This window comes from Argentina anserina, chromosome 6, assembly GCF_933775445.1.
Source record: "Argentina anserina chromosome 6, drPotAnse1.1, whole genome shotgun sequence".
In the NCBI taxonomy this organism is placed as follows: Eukaryota; Viridiplantae; Streptophyta; class Magnoliopsida; order Rosales; family Rosaceae; genus Argentina; species Argentina anserina.
This window is the reverse complement of record NC_065877.1, coordinates 14,070,234-14,084,734: the sequence shown is the minus strand read 5'-3', so window position 1 is coordinate 14,084,734 and position 14,501 is coordinate 14,070,234. Positions and strand designations below refer to the sequence as shown.

At 36.2% G+C, this 14,501-nt stretch overlaps 2 protein-coding genes across 3 annotated transcripts; one reads left to right on the top strand and one right to left on the bottom strand.

Moving 5' to 3' along the window:
• The first annotated feature begins 986 nt into the window (after nt 1-986).
• On the top strand, nt 987-2,427 carry LOC126799468 (thioredoxin-like 3-1, chloroplastic). Of its 2 annotated transcripts, XM_050526673.1 has the most exons (5): nt 987-1,488; nt 1,595-1,669; nt 1,820-1,886; nt 1,999-2,142; nt 2,229-2,427. In XM_050526673.1, exons 1-4 carry the CDS (start codon nt 1,190-1,192, stop codon nt 2,113-2,115), a joined length of 558 nt encoding a protein of 185 aa, XP_050382630.1. In that variant the 5' UTR covers nt 987-1,189; the 3' UTR covers nt 2,116-2,142; nt 2,229-2,427. The 2 variants fall into 2 exon arrangements, with proteins under 2 accessions (XP_050382630.1, XP_050382629.1); XM_050526672.1 differs by having other exon boundaries at nt 1,999-2,427.
• Nucleotides 2,428-4,517: 2,090 nt separating this feature from the next.
• On the bottom strand, nt 4,518-6,096 carry LOC126798663 (uncharacterized). The gene is made up of 3 exons (XM_050525677.1): nt 5,090-6,096; nt 4,931-5,010; nt 4,518-4,823 (listed from the first exon to the last, which is right to left on the bottom strand). Exons 1-3 carry the CDS (start codon nt 5,969-5,971, stop codon nt 4,730-4,732), a joined length of 1,056 nt encoding a protein of 351 aa, XP_050381634.1. The 5' UTR covers nt 5,972-6,096; the 3' UTR covers nt 4,518-4,729.
• Between the last annotated feature and the right edge of the window lie 8,405 nt (nt 6,097-14,501).

Here is a 14,501-nt window from a genome sequence, read left to right as displayed (position 1 = left end):
GGTAGGGGTGGACAAAACATTAGAAGACCCAACTTGAAAACATTAATCACAAAAATGGAAATCTGGCACAGGAATTTTAGAGCAACAATTTTTTCTGTTTTTGCCCCATTTCTATTGATCTAGAAATAGATTCAGATTATAATGTCAAGCTTTTACTTAGATGACGACGTTTTTCGTCATCTTAGACAACCTGTTCGTCAGCTTAGTAATGCTTAAGCGACAAAATAAAAGTGTGTCGCTTAAATTTTGTGCTGACTGTTGAGACGACAACAGAGCTGTTCACTGACTATGTCACAATTTTAGACAAGGACATATGATTTTTTCGTCTAAGTTATCCAACTAAGACGACTGAAAACTTATTTTACCATCTAAGTTCAACTTAGGGTGACGAGTTGGTTCATTAAATTGACGACTTTAATTTTACCATCTTATCGTTTCTCAGGTGGCACTATTTTTTTTGCTGTTATTGTCTAAGTGACTTTTTTTTTTGGCAGTTAGAGGGTTTCTTAAACCAATATATATATATATATAAAGTTGAAAATAAGTGATCGCCTAATATTATTTAATCTAGTGACATAGTATCATTTTCATAAGTTAGAGTTTGTGAATACACAGCTCACGATAAACTCGTTTTATTGAGGTGTTTATCCAAGAAATCAACGCAAGTGAAAACTTAGGAATTATGTGCAGCCCAAGTTTCCAATTTTGCAAACCTAGATCTCAAATCGCAGGTTGAATTGAATCAGATGAAATTCCTATTTTCTTGTGATTCTGTCATGTTTTTTCTTTTGGTCAATTCTGTCATGTTGTTTACACAACAATCCAGCCCTTATCGTCTTGGAGCCTAAAAGCTCACCAAGTAATGGGCTTTTCCCAGAAGATTGAAAAATCACACTCGATCAGAGTGGTCGACTATTATGTTCCTATTCTTCTCATCCACTCCAACACATCGCTTGTGGATAAGCTTTCGAGGCCATTGTTCCCCCATTTGCAAGAATCAAGACAAAAAGACTCTTGAGAAAGCAAACTTCAACCCCAAAATATCAAGTAGCCAACCACACACACCATTTTTGAACGCCAACTACGATCCTTGTTCAAAACCAGTAACCCTAAAAATCCTTGCGCTTATTCTGAAATCAAAGCCCATAGTAGCGTTCTTATTCTTTCTTGCGGAAAGAGCAACCGGAGGATGTCTGTTCTGGCAGCAAATTCTCACATTTTCTGCAGAGAAGTTCATAACAGAGAGCATCAACAACAGTTTGGAAGCGCTGCAGGCGGCAGCTTTGTTTTGCCGAAATCATCTGGGTTTGGTTTTTCACATAGAAACGGAGATAGCAAGAAGCTACTGAGAAGAGACTTGAAGGTAGAGGCATTTTCGCCAGATTCAAGTCCCACTCTTGTAGTCATGGAATCAATAAACGACTCTGATCACCTTGATCATTTATTAAATCATGCTCAAGAGCTCTCCCAGCCCGTTGTCATTGATTGGTCTCTTTCGTTCTCCCCCCTTATGCTCACACTTTCATACTACTTCGTTTATTATGCAACATTTGACTTAAATGAGTTGGTTTTTTTTCTTTTCAATTTTTGATAGGATGGCAGCGTGGTGTCGTAAATGCATCTATCTGAAGCCAAAATTGGAGAAATTGGCTGCTGAATATGATACCAAGTAATCTCTCTATTCAAATTGTCACATTGGTAGCGATAATAGATTTGCATATATATACTCCTTCACATATTCTGATCATTGACCACAAAGAAATTTATATGTACTGATCAACTAATTACTAACAATTTCAGTTATTTATGCACAAAACAGGGTGAAATTCTATTACGTAGATGTCAACAAGGTGCCTCAAACTCTAGTGAAACGTGGGAACATCTCTGTATGCCCTGGAATTCCACCCTGCATTGTTTACATTTTACTTGCTAGTACGCTTCGTTTGCTATCTATAGACTCAGTTTTACTGATACTTTCTTCTGTTTCTCTGTTGCCAGAAAATGCCAACCATTCAGGTATGGAAAGATGGGGAGTTTAAAGAAGAAGTGATTGGAGGTCATAAAGCATGGCTTGTGATCGAAGAAGTGCGAGAAATGATCAAAAAATATGTCTGAGATTTTGTTCCGAACTTCCTCTTTCCTTCCTGCTCTAGTGATCTGTTATCGAAGAAGTGCGAGAAATGATCAAAAAATATGTCTGAGATTTTGTTCCGAACTTCCTCTTTCCTCCTGCTCTAGTGATCTGTTTTTAATTTTTCTTTCTCTGGTCATTCTTCTATTCTTAATCATTTTTCCATATACTATATATAGAGACAACATGTACAGTAAAAATTCCTTCTATATATTTTTATCTTCACTGTACAACGCGTTACGCGTCTGCAAGGACAAACTCAAGTGTGTTCTCAACTTGAGACTGTCTTATTTCCTATGCTGATCAACTGATCAAGTAATATTTCCATGAGCATTAGGATTCTGTTCTGTTTTGTCCAACAAAAAAACCAAAAAATATTCTCCGAATCTAGGAGCACTATCGACTCCAAACCATATTATTTTGGTCACCTTCTGCATTTCTAAATCGATAGGCATACCCCTATAGTAAGTATGATGTATAAGATATGAGCAGAAACGCAGATACACGCCACAACTGACTAATGAGCTTACTTGGGTTGGACAATTCTGATAATGTCATGGTATTGTACTAGGAATGATCTATAATAAAATGATGGGTTGGATGCCTCAGTTCATCTACTAATAGCAGTACCAAATGTTGAGGTTTCAGAGATAACAAACCGGCTACACACCCATATAATCTTAAGAATACTTAGAGAGCATACCAATATTACTATTTAGGCAACAAAATTCGTTAATGTTCTATTCCATGAACTAAACCTTTTGCTCAACTGATCTCAATGTTAGACCCCTACAACAAGGAGTGGAACGCCAGAATTTGAATTCGATGGTAATACTGTGATAGTAGGGTTAAGAAGCCATGAGGGCAGTAAGCTACTTGAGAACTCAAGGTTTGGTAACACCGGATCGAACATCCCAACTGTCGAAGTGTAACAGAATATCTAAACATCCAATTTGTGTCTAGGATTGCCTTACACTGATTCATTTCATTGATTTCAATATGACGTCTACCTACTGCATTACTGGTGAATACTCAAAATAGCAAAGAAACAATCGCATCCGGACTTACCTCCAAGACGGTCATAGACACCATTCCGTTTCAATATAAACTCTTTAAGTCTAAGGCTCTACGCTCCGATTCACTCTCATTCACTTGGAGTATATGTAAGACACTTAAAATCATAAGTTCATACGCACTAGAATAACCGTGTAACATCAACTCAAATGACTAGCAAGAATATATTCCTTGCGAGCTACACTTTTCTCATACATGGCCTCATAAATGTTCATAATTTATCCTAGACCGAGTTTAAAATCTGTTTCATCAACAGAAAACCTACAGGAAACTTATAATTTCACAGCTAGTCACTACTTAACCCCAAATCTTTCAACATTTTTACACCTAATGTCCACAATTGGCTTGCACTTGGAAACATACAATTGGAATGCCTCAAGTCCTTAACCCATTTGGAATGTTCACTGCAAAATAATGTAGATCAGCACAACCCTGCAACCATTTATACATTATCATGAAATACCTGACTCCCTAATGTATCAAAATACTGAAGATCAGCACCTACCCTTGAAATCTCACCAACTACATCCGAAACCCCCGTACTCAGGAAGCAAACCTTGGACACATGGAACCTGCTATTCTACACTGTATTCCCTCATCAGGAACTTTCACTACGTGATATTGAAGATTAGCACCGTGAAAGCAACCCTTCTAACATTTATACATTCATATCAAACACTAGTCATAGAATATCTACCCTTGGAATATCACCAGCTACTATAAAATTCTTTTGAGCCAAATGAACTTCTGGATCTGAGTAAAGCTATCACTCTTGATACCAATCCACCAAGCATCTCTGTAATTCATGTAACTAATTTTACCAACCAGAGATATGTGCGCACCATTTAGCTACAGCTAACAAGGACAACCCCGACTCCACTACTTATCAAGAGCCTATGATAAACAGATCATTAGATATTACTGACAATACAGGTTCTTCAACCTCTTTAGCTCGTAATTAAAGAAATAATGTCTATTCATACTCAACAGCCCAACTCGACAACCATGCTGCTTAATAAGCATACATGTAAGAGGTAATACTAATCTGAATTTGTGTGTTCTTTTATATATCCTCAACCTGAATACGGTTTAGACTTTACAATTGTATCATTTGTGTATGATAATGTGCACCCTCTAAGCACACAACAACCAAAAACTGCAAAAGGCACCAAAGATGCTTAATTCATAGCTCCTACCCAAGCATGTAAAAACAAACTCATGCATCCAGCTATATTGAAAGCAACATTAATATCAGGAAGGAAAATGAGCGAATAACTAAATGGAAAATGATAACAAGACAATCATTCTCATTCTGTTAAGAAACCCAGGATGACTTTTAGTTATTGAAAATGTGAGAGGAATGACAAATTGACAATTCATTTAAATGACAATCCAGTAACACTGACCCTAGCTCATCAATGACAGGACCAGCATTAGACACAGTGAATTCTAAATTCAACACTGAATTCATGCTTCCAAGGCACCCAAATTCTAAAATTAAAAAGAAGAACCTACACAAGATTCTTAAATTCCAAAACCAAAGACTGCCCTAATCCTCTGGAAGATAAGATCCCGCCATCCTCTCTCAGTATTCTCTACCACAGTGGCATTCCCATATCTGAATACAAACAAATAAAACAGTAAGCTCCTTAAACAATCACAATCATAGTACAATAACCTAAGCCATGTATACCGAAAACAACTACTTAAAATTCGGGAACCAACCTGTCCTCCTCAGGAACATCCACATGAGTTAGCTTGACAACAGTCAGACCAGGCTCAGGCTCCTCAAATGTAAGTGTCACCTGCAAAACCAAACAACCAAACTCAATCCACAAATCACCAATAGACATCACATCAAAAACAAACTCAAAAACACTCTACCTTGGACTGAATCCCATCAGGCCAGTTCCCAAATCTCCAATTCTGCACAATCAACTTCCCATTCTGCAACTCCAAGTTCCTACCAGTCACCGACCCGTCGAAAATGCTAAACTCCCCTCCAACCTCCTTGCTTATCTTGGCATTGCTCTGCGTAAACCCCTTCCACCTATTCTCATCCATCAAAATCTCATACAGATTACTCGCCCTGCAGCTGAACTTCTCAGTCATACTTATCGTCTTAAACCCCTTCTTCTTGCTCTCCTTCTTCTTCACCTCCTTCTCCATCTCCACCACCACCACAACCTCCTCCTTCTTCGCCGCAGAACTCGTCGAGTTACTCTTCGGAGCAATCTTCTTAGCCTCGGCCTCATCCTTCGCCGGCCCACCCTGCGCCATACTCGTCACATAAACCCTAACCTTCTCCAGAATCACCGGCTTCCCTTTCGCCACCATCGCCTCCTTAATCCTCCGCCCAATCGGCCCCTCGTCCTTCACCGTGACCTTCACCTCCGGATCCTCGTCGGCGTTCTCATCCGCTATGTACGGAATCTCGACGGCGCCGTCGACCTTGAGCAGCGACGTGCCGTCGGCGTCTCTGGCCTCGCCCTCCCAGGAGAGACTGACGCTGATTTCGTAGCCGGGGATGATCTTGCCCTTGCGGATGTTGACGTAGGCGTCGCCGTCGACTTTCTCGACTTTCTTGGTCTTGAGGAAGAGGTTGCCCTCGCCGTCGAGGATGGTGAGGTTGGAGAGGAGCTTGGTGAGGAGGTCACGTGACCAGGCGAGGCAGTCGGTCTCGGCCCAGTGCCAGTTGTGGACGTTGGCTCCGTCGGGTCGGTCCTCCACGATCCACCGCTTGTCGCCCTCGCCGTACTTTGCCATTGATCTAATTGAGAGCTGGGGGTTTAGGGGGTTAGATTGGGAATTGGGATTCGAGAGGAAGATGAGAGAGAGAGAGAGAAAGAAATAGGGAGTAGGGAGTGAGGAAATCTGGAGAGTTCCAGAGTCTAGAATTTGGGGGTGGGATGGAGAAGGATCTGGAAGGCAGGCACCGTCCGATACTCTATAGGGTTTCCTAGTTAGGTGCTCCGTTATCTTTTTTTTTTTTTTTTCTGAATAAGAAGTGCTCCGTTATCAGTTGCATTTGAAAATATATATTTTTTTATTTTTTATTTTTAAATTCAATTAAAATCGGACAATTTTTTGTTTTGTAAGTTATTTTTAGATTCACTTTTAGACTGGCATTTTTACCTAAGCTGCATGGAAGTGGGTGCATGTACGTGAAAACTATTTTTTTGAATTTTTTAAAAACGGATATGTTTTGAAAGCGTCATAAGAAAATAATATATATTTATATTTAAAAACATATCATATAAAATAATAAATTAATCACTATAATTATAGAACTGTTCCGGGAGAATTACTATTCTACCCTTGTGTGTGTCTTAGCCTAATAGGTTTCCTGTTAGGAGATACATTAGCATCTCCGTAGTAGATTAGGACTCCGAATCCTACGGGATTGTGGTGTTGTAAATGCCTATATATAGGCCCCCATATCATTCAATAATATACAAGTATTTCATCCTCAAACAAGAAAAACAATATGATAGAAAATGCTCAATAAACATTTTGTTATAGTTTAGAATAACAATACAAACACTTCAATAACTAACATGGTACTAGTAGTGTAGCTAACCACAAATGATGCACATCACCTCTCAGTCAATCCATTATACACATGTCGATCTTTGCAATCACACTAACCAAGTATGTGGAATCAAAAATATATGTATCTACATTTTGAAATGAGCGGCGCGCCTCAAAATTGAATGATTTTGCGTTCTCTCTCTCTCTCTCTCTCTGGACTTCATCTAGTCTAGCCTCAAAATCTACAACACTGATTTTTTTATTCATCTAGTTTCAATCAGTATCTTGCTCCAAATCAAACTCATCTATAATCTATCTTATATGCGCTTGTTGTTTCACACAAAACTAAAAGCTCAAACAAATTCTCAAATCTCATTCAACTTGCTTGAACGAGACTTCAGCTGTATGTTTTATGGGTTTTCATTCAATTCTAGATTTTGATTTTATCTTCATGAATTATCGAGTCCTTAGAATATGGAGATTTTAAGAGTGATTTATATCAAAGCCGGAAAAGAGAGAAGAAAACTATAAATACTCAACAACCCTCGCGCTTCCAGGATGCTTCCAATTTGAAAGCTTTCACTTCCGAAACCTTCGGGACCGTGCTTCCGTCGCGCTTCCTAGTGCCTCTGGACGCTGCCGCTTCTGATTTCGATTTCGAAGCGGGAATCGGACCTCCGGTGAAGCTTCCGTGCATCGTAGCTTTTTATACACTATGTGCGTGTGAGAAAATCGCACTCGCACGTGTGTCGTTCATTTTTATTTTTTTTGTCCCTCAATTGGTAAAATCATCTAGCAATTAGTGTGAGAAAGAAGCTCGACTCAGATATAGCAGCAACATTGATCAATGAATGTTAGTGTGGTTATTCTTCTCCTTGTTTACCTGCAACCCTATTTATTTGACACATTGATTCTAGCAAGTTTGTAGTCACAAAACATCAAATTTTGAAATGAGTAAATTAGGTGGGTGCCAGTAAACATATGTTTTCTCTATGCATCTTCTTGCAGTAAAATTATAGTTTTTCCTTAATCAATGAATCAGACCCATTGAAATCATTTCTTTGATGTCATGTAAAATAATATAGAACCTTGCAATTCCTAAACTAAAGTCGATGGTAAAGTTGTAAAGGAGAAAGAAAAATGAGGTTACATATATATAATTAATCAACTCTCAACATACTAACACACCTGCAAACGTAAACCAAGATATACAAATGCAAACCACATATTTTTTGTTGATTTTCTGCTCGTGAAGCCTTGTTGAGGAGATATACTATATACTCTCTACAAACCAACAACTGGTTTCCGTAGCGTCTAGAAGGTGGTACAGTTTTTGCAAATCAGTTTCTGATTTTGCCAAACCTGGGAGAAGATTAAATGTGGGTTAACAAACTGCTGGTAGGTTTTTACTGCATAAATTACTATTTTGCCCTTTTTCAAGATACTATCTTATAATTAGAGTTTTAATCGACCATGTTATTGGCTTAATTAATACCGATATGTGACGCAGGAAATTGGTCTTACAAAGGTCTGTAGAGAAAATAATTTTTTTTGAAACAGTTCCTAACTCTTATTGGAGACTTGTTTTCCTATTCATTCCATGAGTTGGTTTAGGGGTTTTCCTTATGTTGTAGGATTATTCATATTTTAAAACTCAAAATTGCTAGGCCAATTTTATAGTAGGTGTCAAATTATGGGATTCTTTGATTGGGCAGGGCTGCCTCAAAACCTTTTGGATTTAATTCATTGATTACCATCAGCATCATCAGACTTTGTGCGATTTAGTGTTGTTTGTGAGTCATGAAATTCGTTAGACCATGATCATCTACATGAACACTCGTCCCCACTGCTCTTAACCTATTCGAGCAAAGAAGAGATATGGAATTTATGCGACATGGTGAATAAAAGAGTTCCCGATTTACAATTGGAATTGCCAAACACACCTTTTTACGGGTTTTTTAAGTGATGGTTGGTAACTATGGATAATTATTTCATAGTAATTCTTATAAATCCTTTCTCCTAAGTTATGGGGATGAGATCGAGTAAGGTATTACAGAAGATTCAAACATTTCCCTTCCTCCACTACACCCTCCAGAGATGTCTAATGATCAATATATGACTACAACTGAGAGATTGACCAAAAAAAAGAGACTACAACTGAGTTCTTGATTTACAATTGGAATTTCCAAACACCCGTTTTTGCTAGTTTTCTAAGGGATGGTTTGTAACTATGGATAGGGATTTCATAGTAACCCTTATAAATCCTTTCTCCAAAGTTATGGGGAGGATATCGAGTAAGGAGACCTACTACATAAGATTCCTTCCTCCACTACACCCTCTAATGATCGATATATGACTAAGTAGACTAATTATCATGAATATTTGGTCTACAAGGCTATTCTTTTAGCAGATCCAGTCTCAAGTAGAAAAGATTGCATCATTGTAGTCATATATGCAAATAGTGGTCGGCTGGCTTTGCTTAGACTTGAAAATGATACAAGATGGGCTTATATTGATGAAGGGATTATTCAACATGTTAATGATATTGTTTATGCTAGAGATAAACTATATGCTCTTGATTTGGATAACCAAGTTCTCTCATGTGACATTACTACTGGTCAACTCAATTTTGCATTGGTTGCAGAAGGTTTTGAACAACCTAAGGTCTTTTTAAAGAAATATATGTTGGAGTCAAGTGACGGTAAATGACTATTGATTATTGATAGGTATATGAGAGCCTCTTAATGGCGACATCAACCACACGTAACAGTGGCGTTCAGAGTTTTCAAGTTGGATGACTATCATGGCGAGTGGGCCGAGATAGACACTTTAGGTGATACTGCTCTCTTTTTGAATGGTAACATATGAATTGAAACTCATGCGACGGGTGTCAATTACCAAAAACGACTCGACCACTAACTAAGTCTCGCAGGTAACACAAGAACTTCCAATCGGAGAGCAAGTAAGCTTTATCAGTAATAAGGGATGCTCGGAGCGATGAGACTTTGTAAGGTAAGCCTCACCTTCGGTGCCTTCTGTTATGACCAACCAAAATCACGATTACAAACAAGGTATATATAACAGTATAATTGAATCAAAACAAACAACAACCAATAACAACAATGAAATCGAGATTGAAAAACACTAACTTGATTCAGATAGAGGCCTGCTTTGCAGTGACCTAAGACAAAAATTCGTCCCCACTTGTGCTGCAGTTTTGGACGTCTATCTTGAGGATACAACTATCTGGTACAAGTTCTTGCACAAGAACTTGTCCCTGGCGAATTTACTTTATGTTTCAGAGAAATCGATTTGAGAAGGAAGAAGAAGAGATGAATTTCTGATGGAAAACAACGACACAGTGTCGTCTTTATATAAAGACAAATTCGAACAGGTAAACTATTCAAAAGGTTGTAACTGTTGGTAACAGTTATTACCTTTGGTTTTATCCGAAAATAATAATAAAATTATTAATTCAAAAATTATAATCAGATTTAATTTTCCAAGGCCCATCTATGACTTTATATAAATATATATCATTTTCTATTAGAAATCCAATAGAAATCCCATCAAGCCCACTCTAGGCTATTCCACTCATTTACTTGCTCACATAGGTGTTTGTTTATAAACAACCAAGTAAATAGCTCTTCTTCAATGTGGGATTCTATCCCGCACTAAGTTCCAACACATTCTGCCGATTCCCCTCTTTCTTGAAGTCGAGTCCCTTCTATGGGAATTCCTCTTCTCGAGCATCTTTCTTTGGTTTTCTGCACGCTTCAAATTTTGTTGAGTGTAAGCCGAATTGCATATACTTTATACACGATTGAGAATTATTGGCGTTTGATCATTTTCCCCGACCTTGTGACTTTGGTGTATGCGACATCACAAATAAAGAATTTTTTCACTTTGGATATGCAGCAACCCCAATCAAGATGAGCACTCGAACACCAATACGAATTATAGCAAACATCAAGTTGTTTTCTCAAATGTCTTACCTTAGAAGCTTTTAATTTTATTTTGTTTTTAAATTTTTTGAGTCACTAGTTAATATGTAAGGAGATTACCCCCATACTGTCATGTTTTACTTATCCAGTAAGAAAGTTGTTGGGTACATTTAGCATCACTCTAATTTAACTTACTTTATTGTATGTTAGCTTATGTCATTGGTGGAGGGATCAACGGCTTGAAAGTTTAATTGAAAACTTTGATTTTTACTCATGTTATATATATATATATATATATATATATATATAGTCCATATCCAGAGTGAAACTTCACTCTGAAATTACAGAGTGAAGTTCCAATTTTGGCACACTTTTCGGTCAAATATTTTCACTATAATGTTTTACTTATCCAATAAGAAAGTTGTTGGGTACATTTAGCATCACTCTAATTCAACTTACTTTATTGTATGTTAGCTTATGTCATTGGTGGAGGGATCAACGGCTTGAAAGTTTAATTGAAAACTTTGATTTTTACTCATGTTGTACATACGATATATATATATATAGTCCATATCCAGAGTGAAGGTTCACTCTGAAATTACAGAGTGAAATTCTAATTTTGGCATACTTTTCGGTCAAATGTTTTAACTATAAGTAATTCAATATTTAGGTATGCTATTCAAGATCATCTCTACAAAATTTCATCTAATTTAACAATGGTTTGAGCTTTCAAAATCGAGATTTACACGAACGGTTCACGTTGAACAGCTTTAATTCGTTCATTGATTTAATCTAATTTCAATACCTTAGCAATGTCTGAATTTGATGAATCTTTGTAGAGAAGATCTTGAATAACATACCTAAATATTGAATTACTTATGGTGAAAAAATTTGATCGAAATGTGTGTCAAAATTAGAACTTCACTATGTAATTTCAGAGTGAAGTTCCAATTTTGGCACACTTTTCGGTCAAATGTTTTCACCATAAGCGATTCAATATTTAGGTATGCTATTCAAGATCATCTTTACAAAATTTCATCTAATTCGGACATCGTTAAGGTATGAAATTAGATTAAATCAATGAATGAATTAAAACTGTTCAACGTAAACCGTTCGTGTAAATCTCAATTTTGAAAGCTCAAACCATTGTCAAATTGGATGAAAATTTGTAGAAATGATCTTGAATTGTATATCTAAATATTAAATCACTTATGGTGAAAACATTTGACCGAAAAGTGTGCCAAAATTGGAACTTCACTCTGTAATTTCAGAGTGAAGCTTCACTCTGGATAGAGATTATATATATATATATATCAAGATAATATATACTTGATAAATTTAAGTGCTCAATCTCTGTAATCATTTTATGGTTATGTTTGTAACCAATTAAAATGTTTACTTTTTTGTTTGATAAGTTACGTACTCGATCATTTGATAATATTGGTTAAGTAATTTGTAGAGGAGTTTCCAAGTCTAGTCTTTAGGCCTATACCAACCATCAAACTCTCTTTAGTACTCAATAATTACCGATAGGTTAGTATACAACTATATATTCAAAGTTTTGCATACTTAGATGCTCTTTTAGCTAAATATCAACAAACTTTTAGTTATACTTTGACTAGAAGTCCAATAATAAATGTGGGTAAATGAGTTTTCATCCTTGAAGATATGATAGATACGAAGGAAAATGACTTTTAGCTCATTAAAATCTCATAATTTAGACATTTACGATCTAATTTTCACAAACCTCCATCTCTCTCTCTCTCTCTCTCTCTCTCTCTCTCTCTCTCTCTCTCTCTCTCTCTCTCTCTCTCTCTCTCACACACACACAAAGTTAGGGTACAAGTTATAAATTATTTAGGTCAATTAAGTACCCACTAGCTAGAAGTAAAAGACAAAAAGTTCAAACATGGCTAGTGTTACATGTATATATATAGGACACCAAATACAAAGAGAAGGATGTTGAACCCATTTTCTCCTGCCAAGGGGAGGAGGAGGAGGAGGAAACAACAAACTTGGGGTACAAGTCATACTTGAATTGAATAGAGTGACAAAATATTTATGTACCCACTACCTAGAAGTAAAAGAAAAAAATTGAATTGGAACAAGTGATATATAGGACACATTCTCTAAGAGTAGGCATACAACAAGCAAGAGCTAAAGAGAAAATGAGATTGCAGAGAAATTGGGATAAACAAATACTAGAGAGCTAGCTAGGAGATGAGAGATGGAGGTATTTCCCAACCCAACCCCCACCCAAGCCAAAGAAGAAGAAAGGACTTTGACATCTGTTCACTTGTGGAAACTCCAAAGCACAAGTATTTTCATCTTTTTTCATTTTCTTATGATCAACATTCATGCATGCATTGGCTTAGGCCTTAGGCTCGGTTTCTTGAATTCTCTTCTTTGCATATGTACTTCAACATTCATACATGCATGATGCATTACTGATTCTAATAGTTAGAACCTTGTTCTGTCATATTTTAGGACAAACATCAAGTTCAAATTTTCTTACCCTAGAAGCTTTTAATTTTATTTTGTTTTTATATTTTTATGAGTCACTAGTTAATCTGTAAAGGGATTACCCCCATAATTTATTTTTAGTAATTTGTTAGGGGTATTTGTGGAAAATAGATGATATTTTTTTACTTATACAGTAAGAAATTTGTTGGGTACATTTAGCATCAGTCTAATTTAACTTACTTTATTGTATGTTAGCTTATGTCTTTGGTTTAGGGATCAAAGGCTTGAAAGTTTAATTGAAAACTTTGATTTTTATTCATGTTGTACGTACGCTAATATTTACTTGATAAACTTAAGCACTCTATCTCTCTAATCATTATATGGGTGTGATATAATATATATAACACCTTCTCTAATTACGTTTTACTTGAATTGATCATCGGAATAGTTTCTCCTTCAATTGTTGTTTCGAATGTTCGATTTTATTCTATGGGCTTTGAATTAGGGTTTCATGTACCTAAATGATGATAGTTATGCATTGATTGTGTTTTCCTAAATCAATGTGTTTTCATCCATATTTTGATTACGTTTAGTAGCATTATGCAGATACCGTAGTACCTTTTTGCTCTGTGCCAATATCATTATGCAGTTTTTCTTCAATCATAATTTTGAATGTTCAATTATTAGGAATGTGTTTTCGATTAGGTTTTCTTGTACCTAAATCATGATTGAGCTGATTCCACCAACTTCCATATGATTGAGCCACCCAAATTGTAGAAAAAGAATGTCGCAAACTAGATGCATGGTCAACAATGATAGTATTTCCTTCGGTTTTTTAGGGTTGTTCTTGAAATTTTTTGGATTGTCTTCAATCATGGCCCTTATAAGTTTGTCCGCTCCTGTGAAATAGTGGTTGATAATTTGTCATTATTGAACAAGTATAACGTGTATCCTAAGTTTGTTGATTTCTCCTCATTGGCGGGAGAAAATGACAAGGTTTAACATCAAGTTATGGTTGTGTTTATTACCAATTATTTAATGTTCTTTTTTGTTTGATAAGTTATGTACTCGATTTTTTTTATAAGATCAAATAAATTTGCATATGAATTTCCACATCTAGTCTAGGTTCACATACAATTTGTTTTAGCCTATGTCAACCATCAAACTCTCTTCAGTATTCATTAATTACTAATATGTATGACTATATATTCAAAATTTTGAGCACTGAGATATTTGTTCTTTTAGCTAAATATCAACATATATCATTATGAAACAACAAAACTAAAAAAAAAAAGGAACTCCTACTATTCTTTAACATTAAGTTCAATAATGAACGTGGGTAAATGAATTCTAATGAA

What these genes read in the sequence shown, in the direction of transcription:
- LOC126799468 (XM_050526673.1), top strand. Translation starts at nt 1,190, where the DNA reads ATGTCTGTTCTGGCAGCAAATTCTCACATTTTCTGCAGAGAAGTTCAT. An exon ending in GCTGCTGAATATGATACCAA is followed by an intron (nt 1,670 to 1,819) that starts GTAATCTCTCTA and finishes TGCACAAAACAG; the next exon opens with GGTGAAATTCTATTACGTAG. An exon ending in TGAAACGTGGGAACATCTCT is followed by an intron (nt 1,887 to 1,998) that starts GTATGCCCTGGA and finishes CTCTGTTGCCAG; the next exon opens with AAAATGCCAACCATTCAGGT.
- LOC126798663 (XM_050525677.1), bottom strand. Translation starts at nt 5,971, where the DNA reads ATGGCAAAGTACGGCGAGGGCGACAAGCGGTGGATCGTGGAGGACCGA. An exon ending in CTGATGGGATTCAGTCCAAG is followed by an intron (nt 5,011 to 5,089) that starts GTAGAGTGTTTT and finishes TTGGTTTTGCAG; the next exon opens with GTGACACTTACATTTGAGGA. An exon ending in GATGTTCCTGAGGAGGACAG is followed by an intron (nt 4,824 to 4,930) that starts GTTGGTTCCCGA and finishes GTTTGTATTCAG; the next exon opens with ATATGGGAATGCCACTGTGG.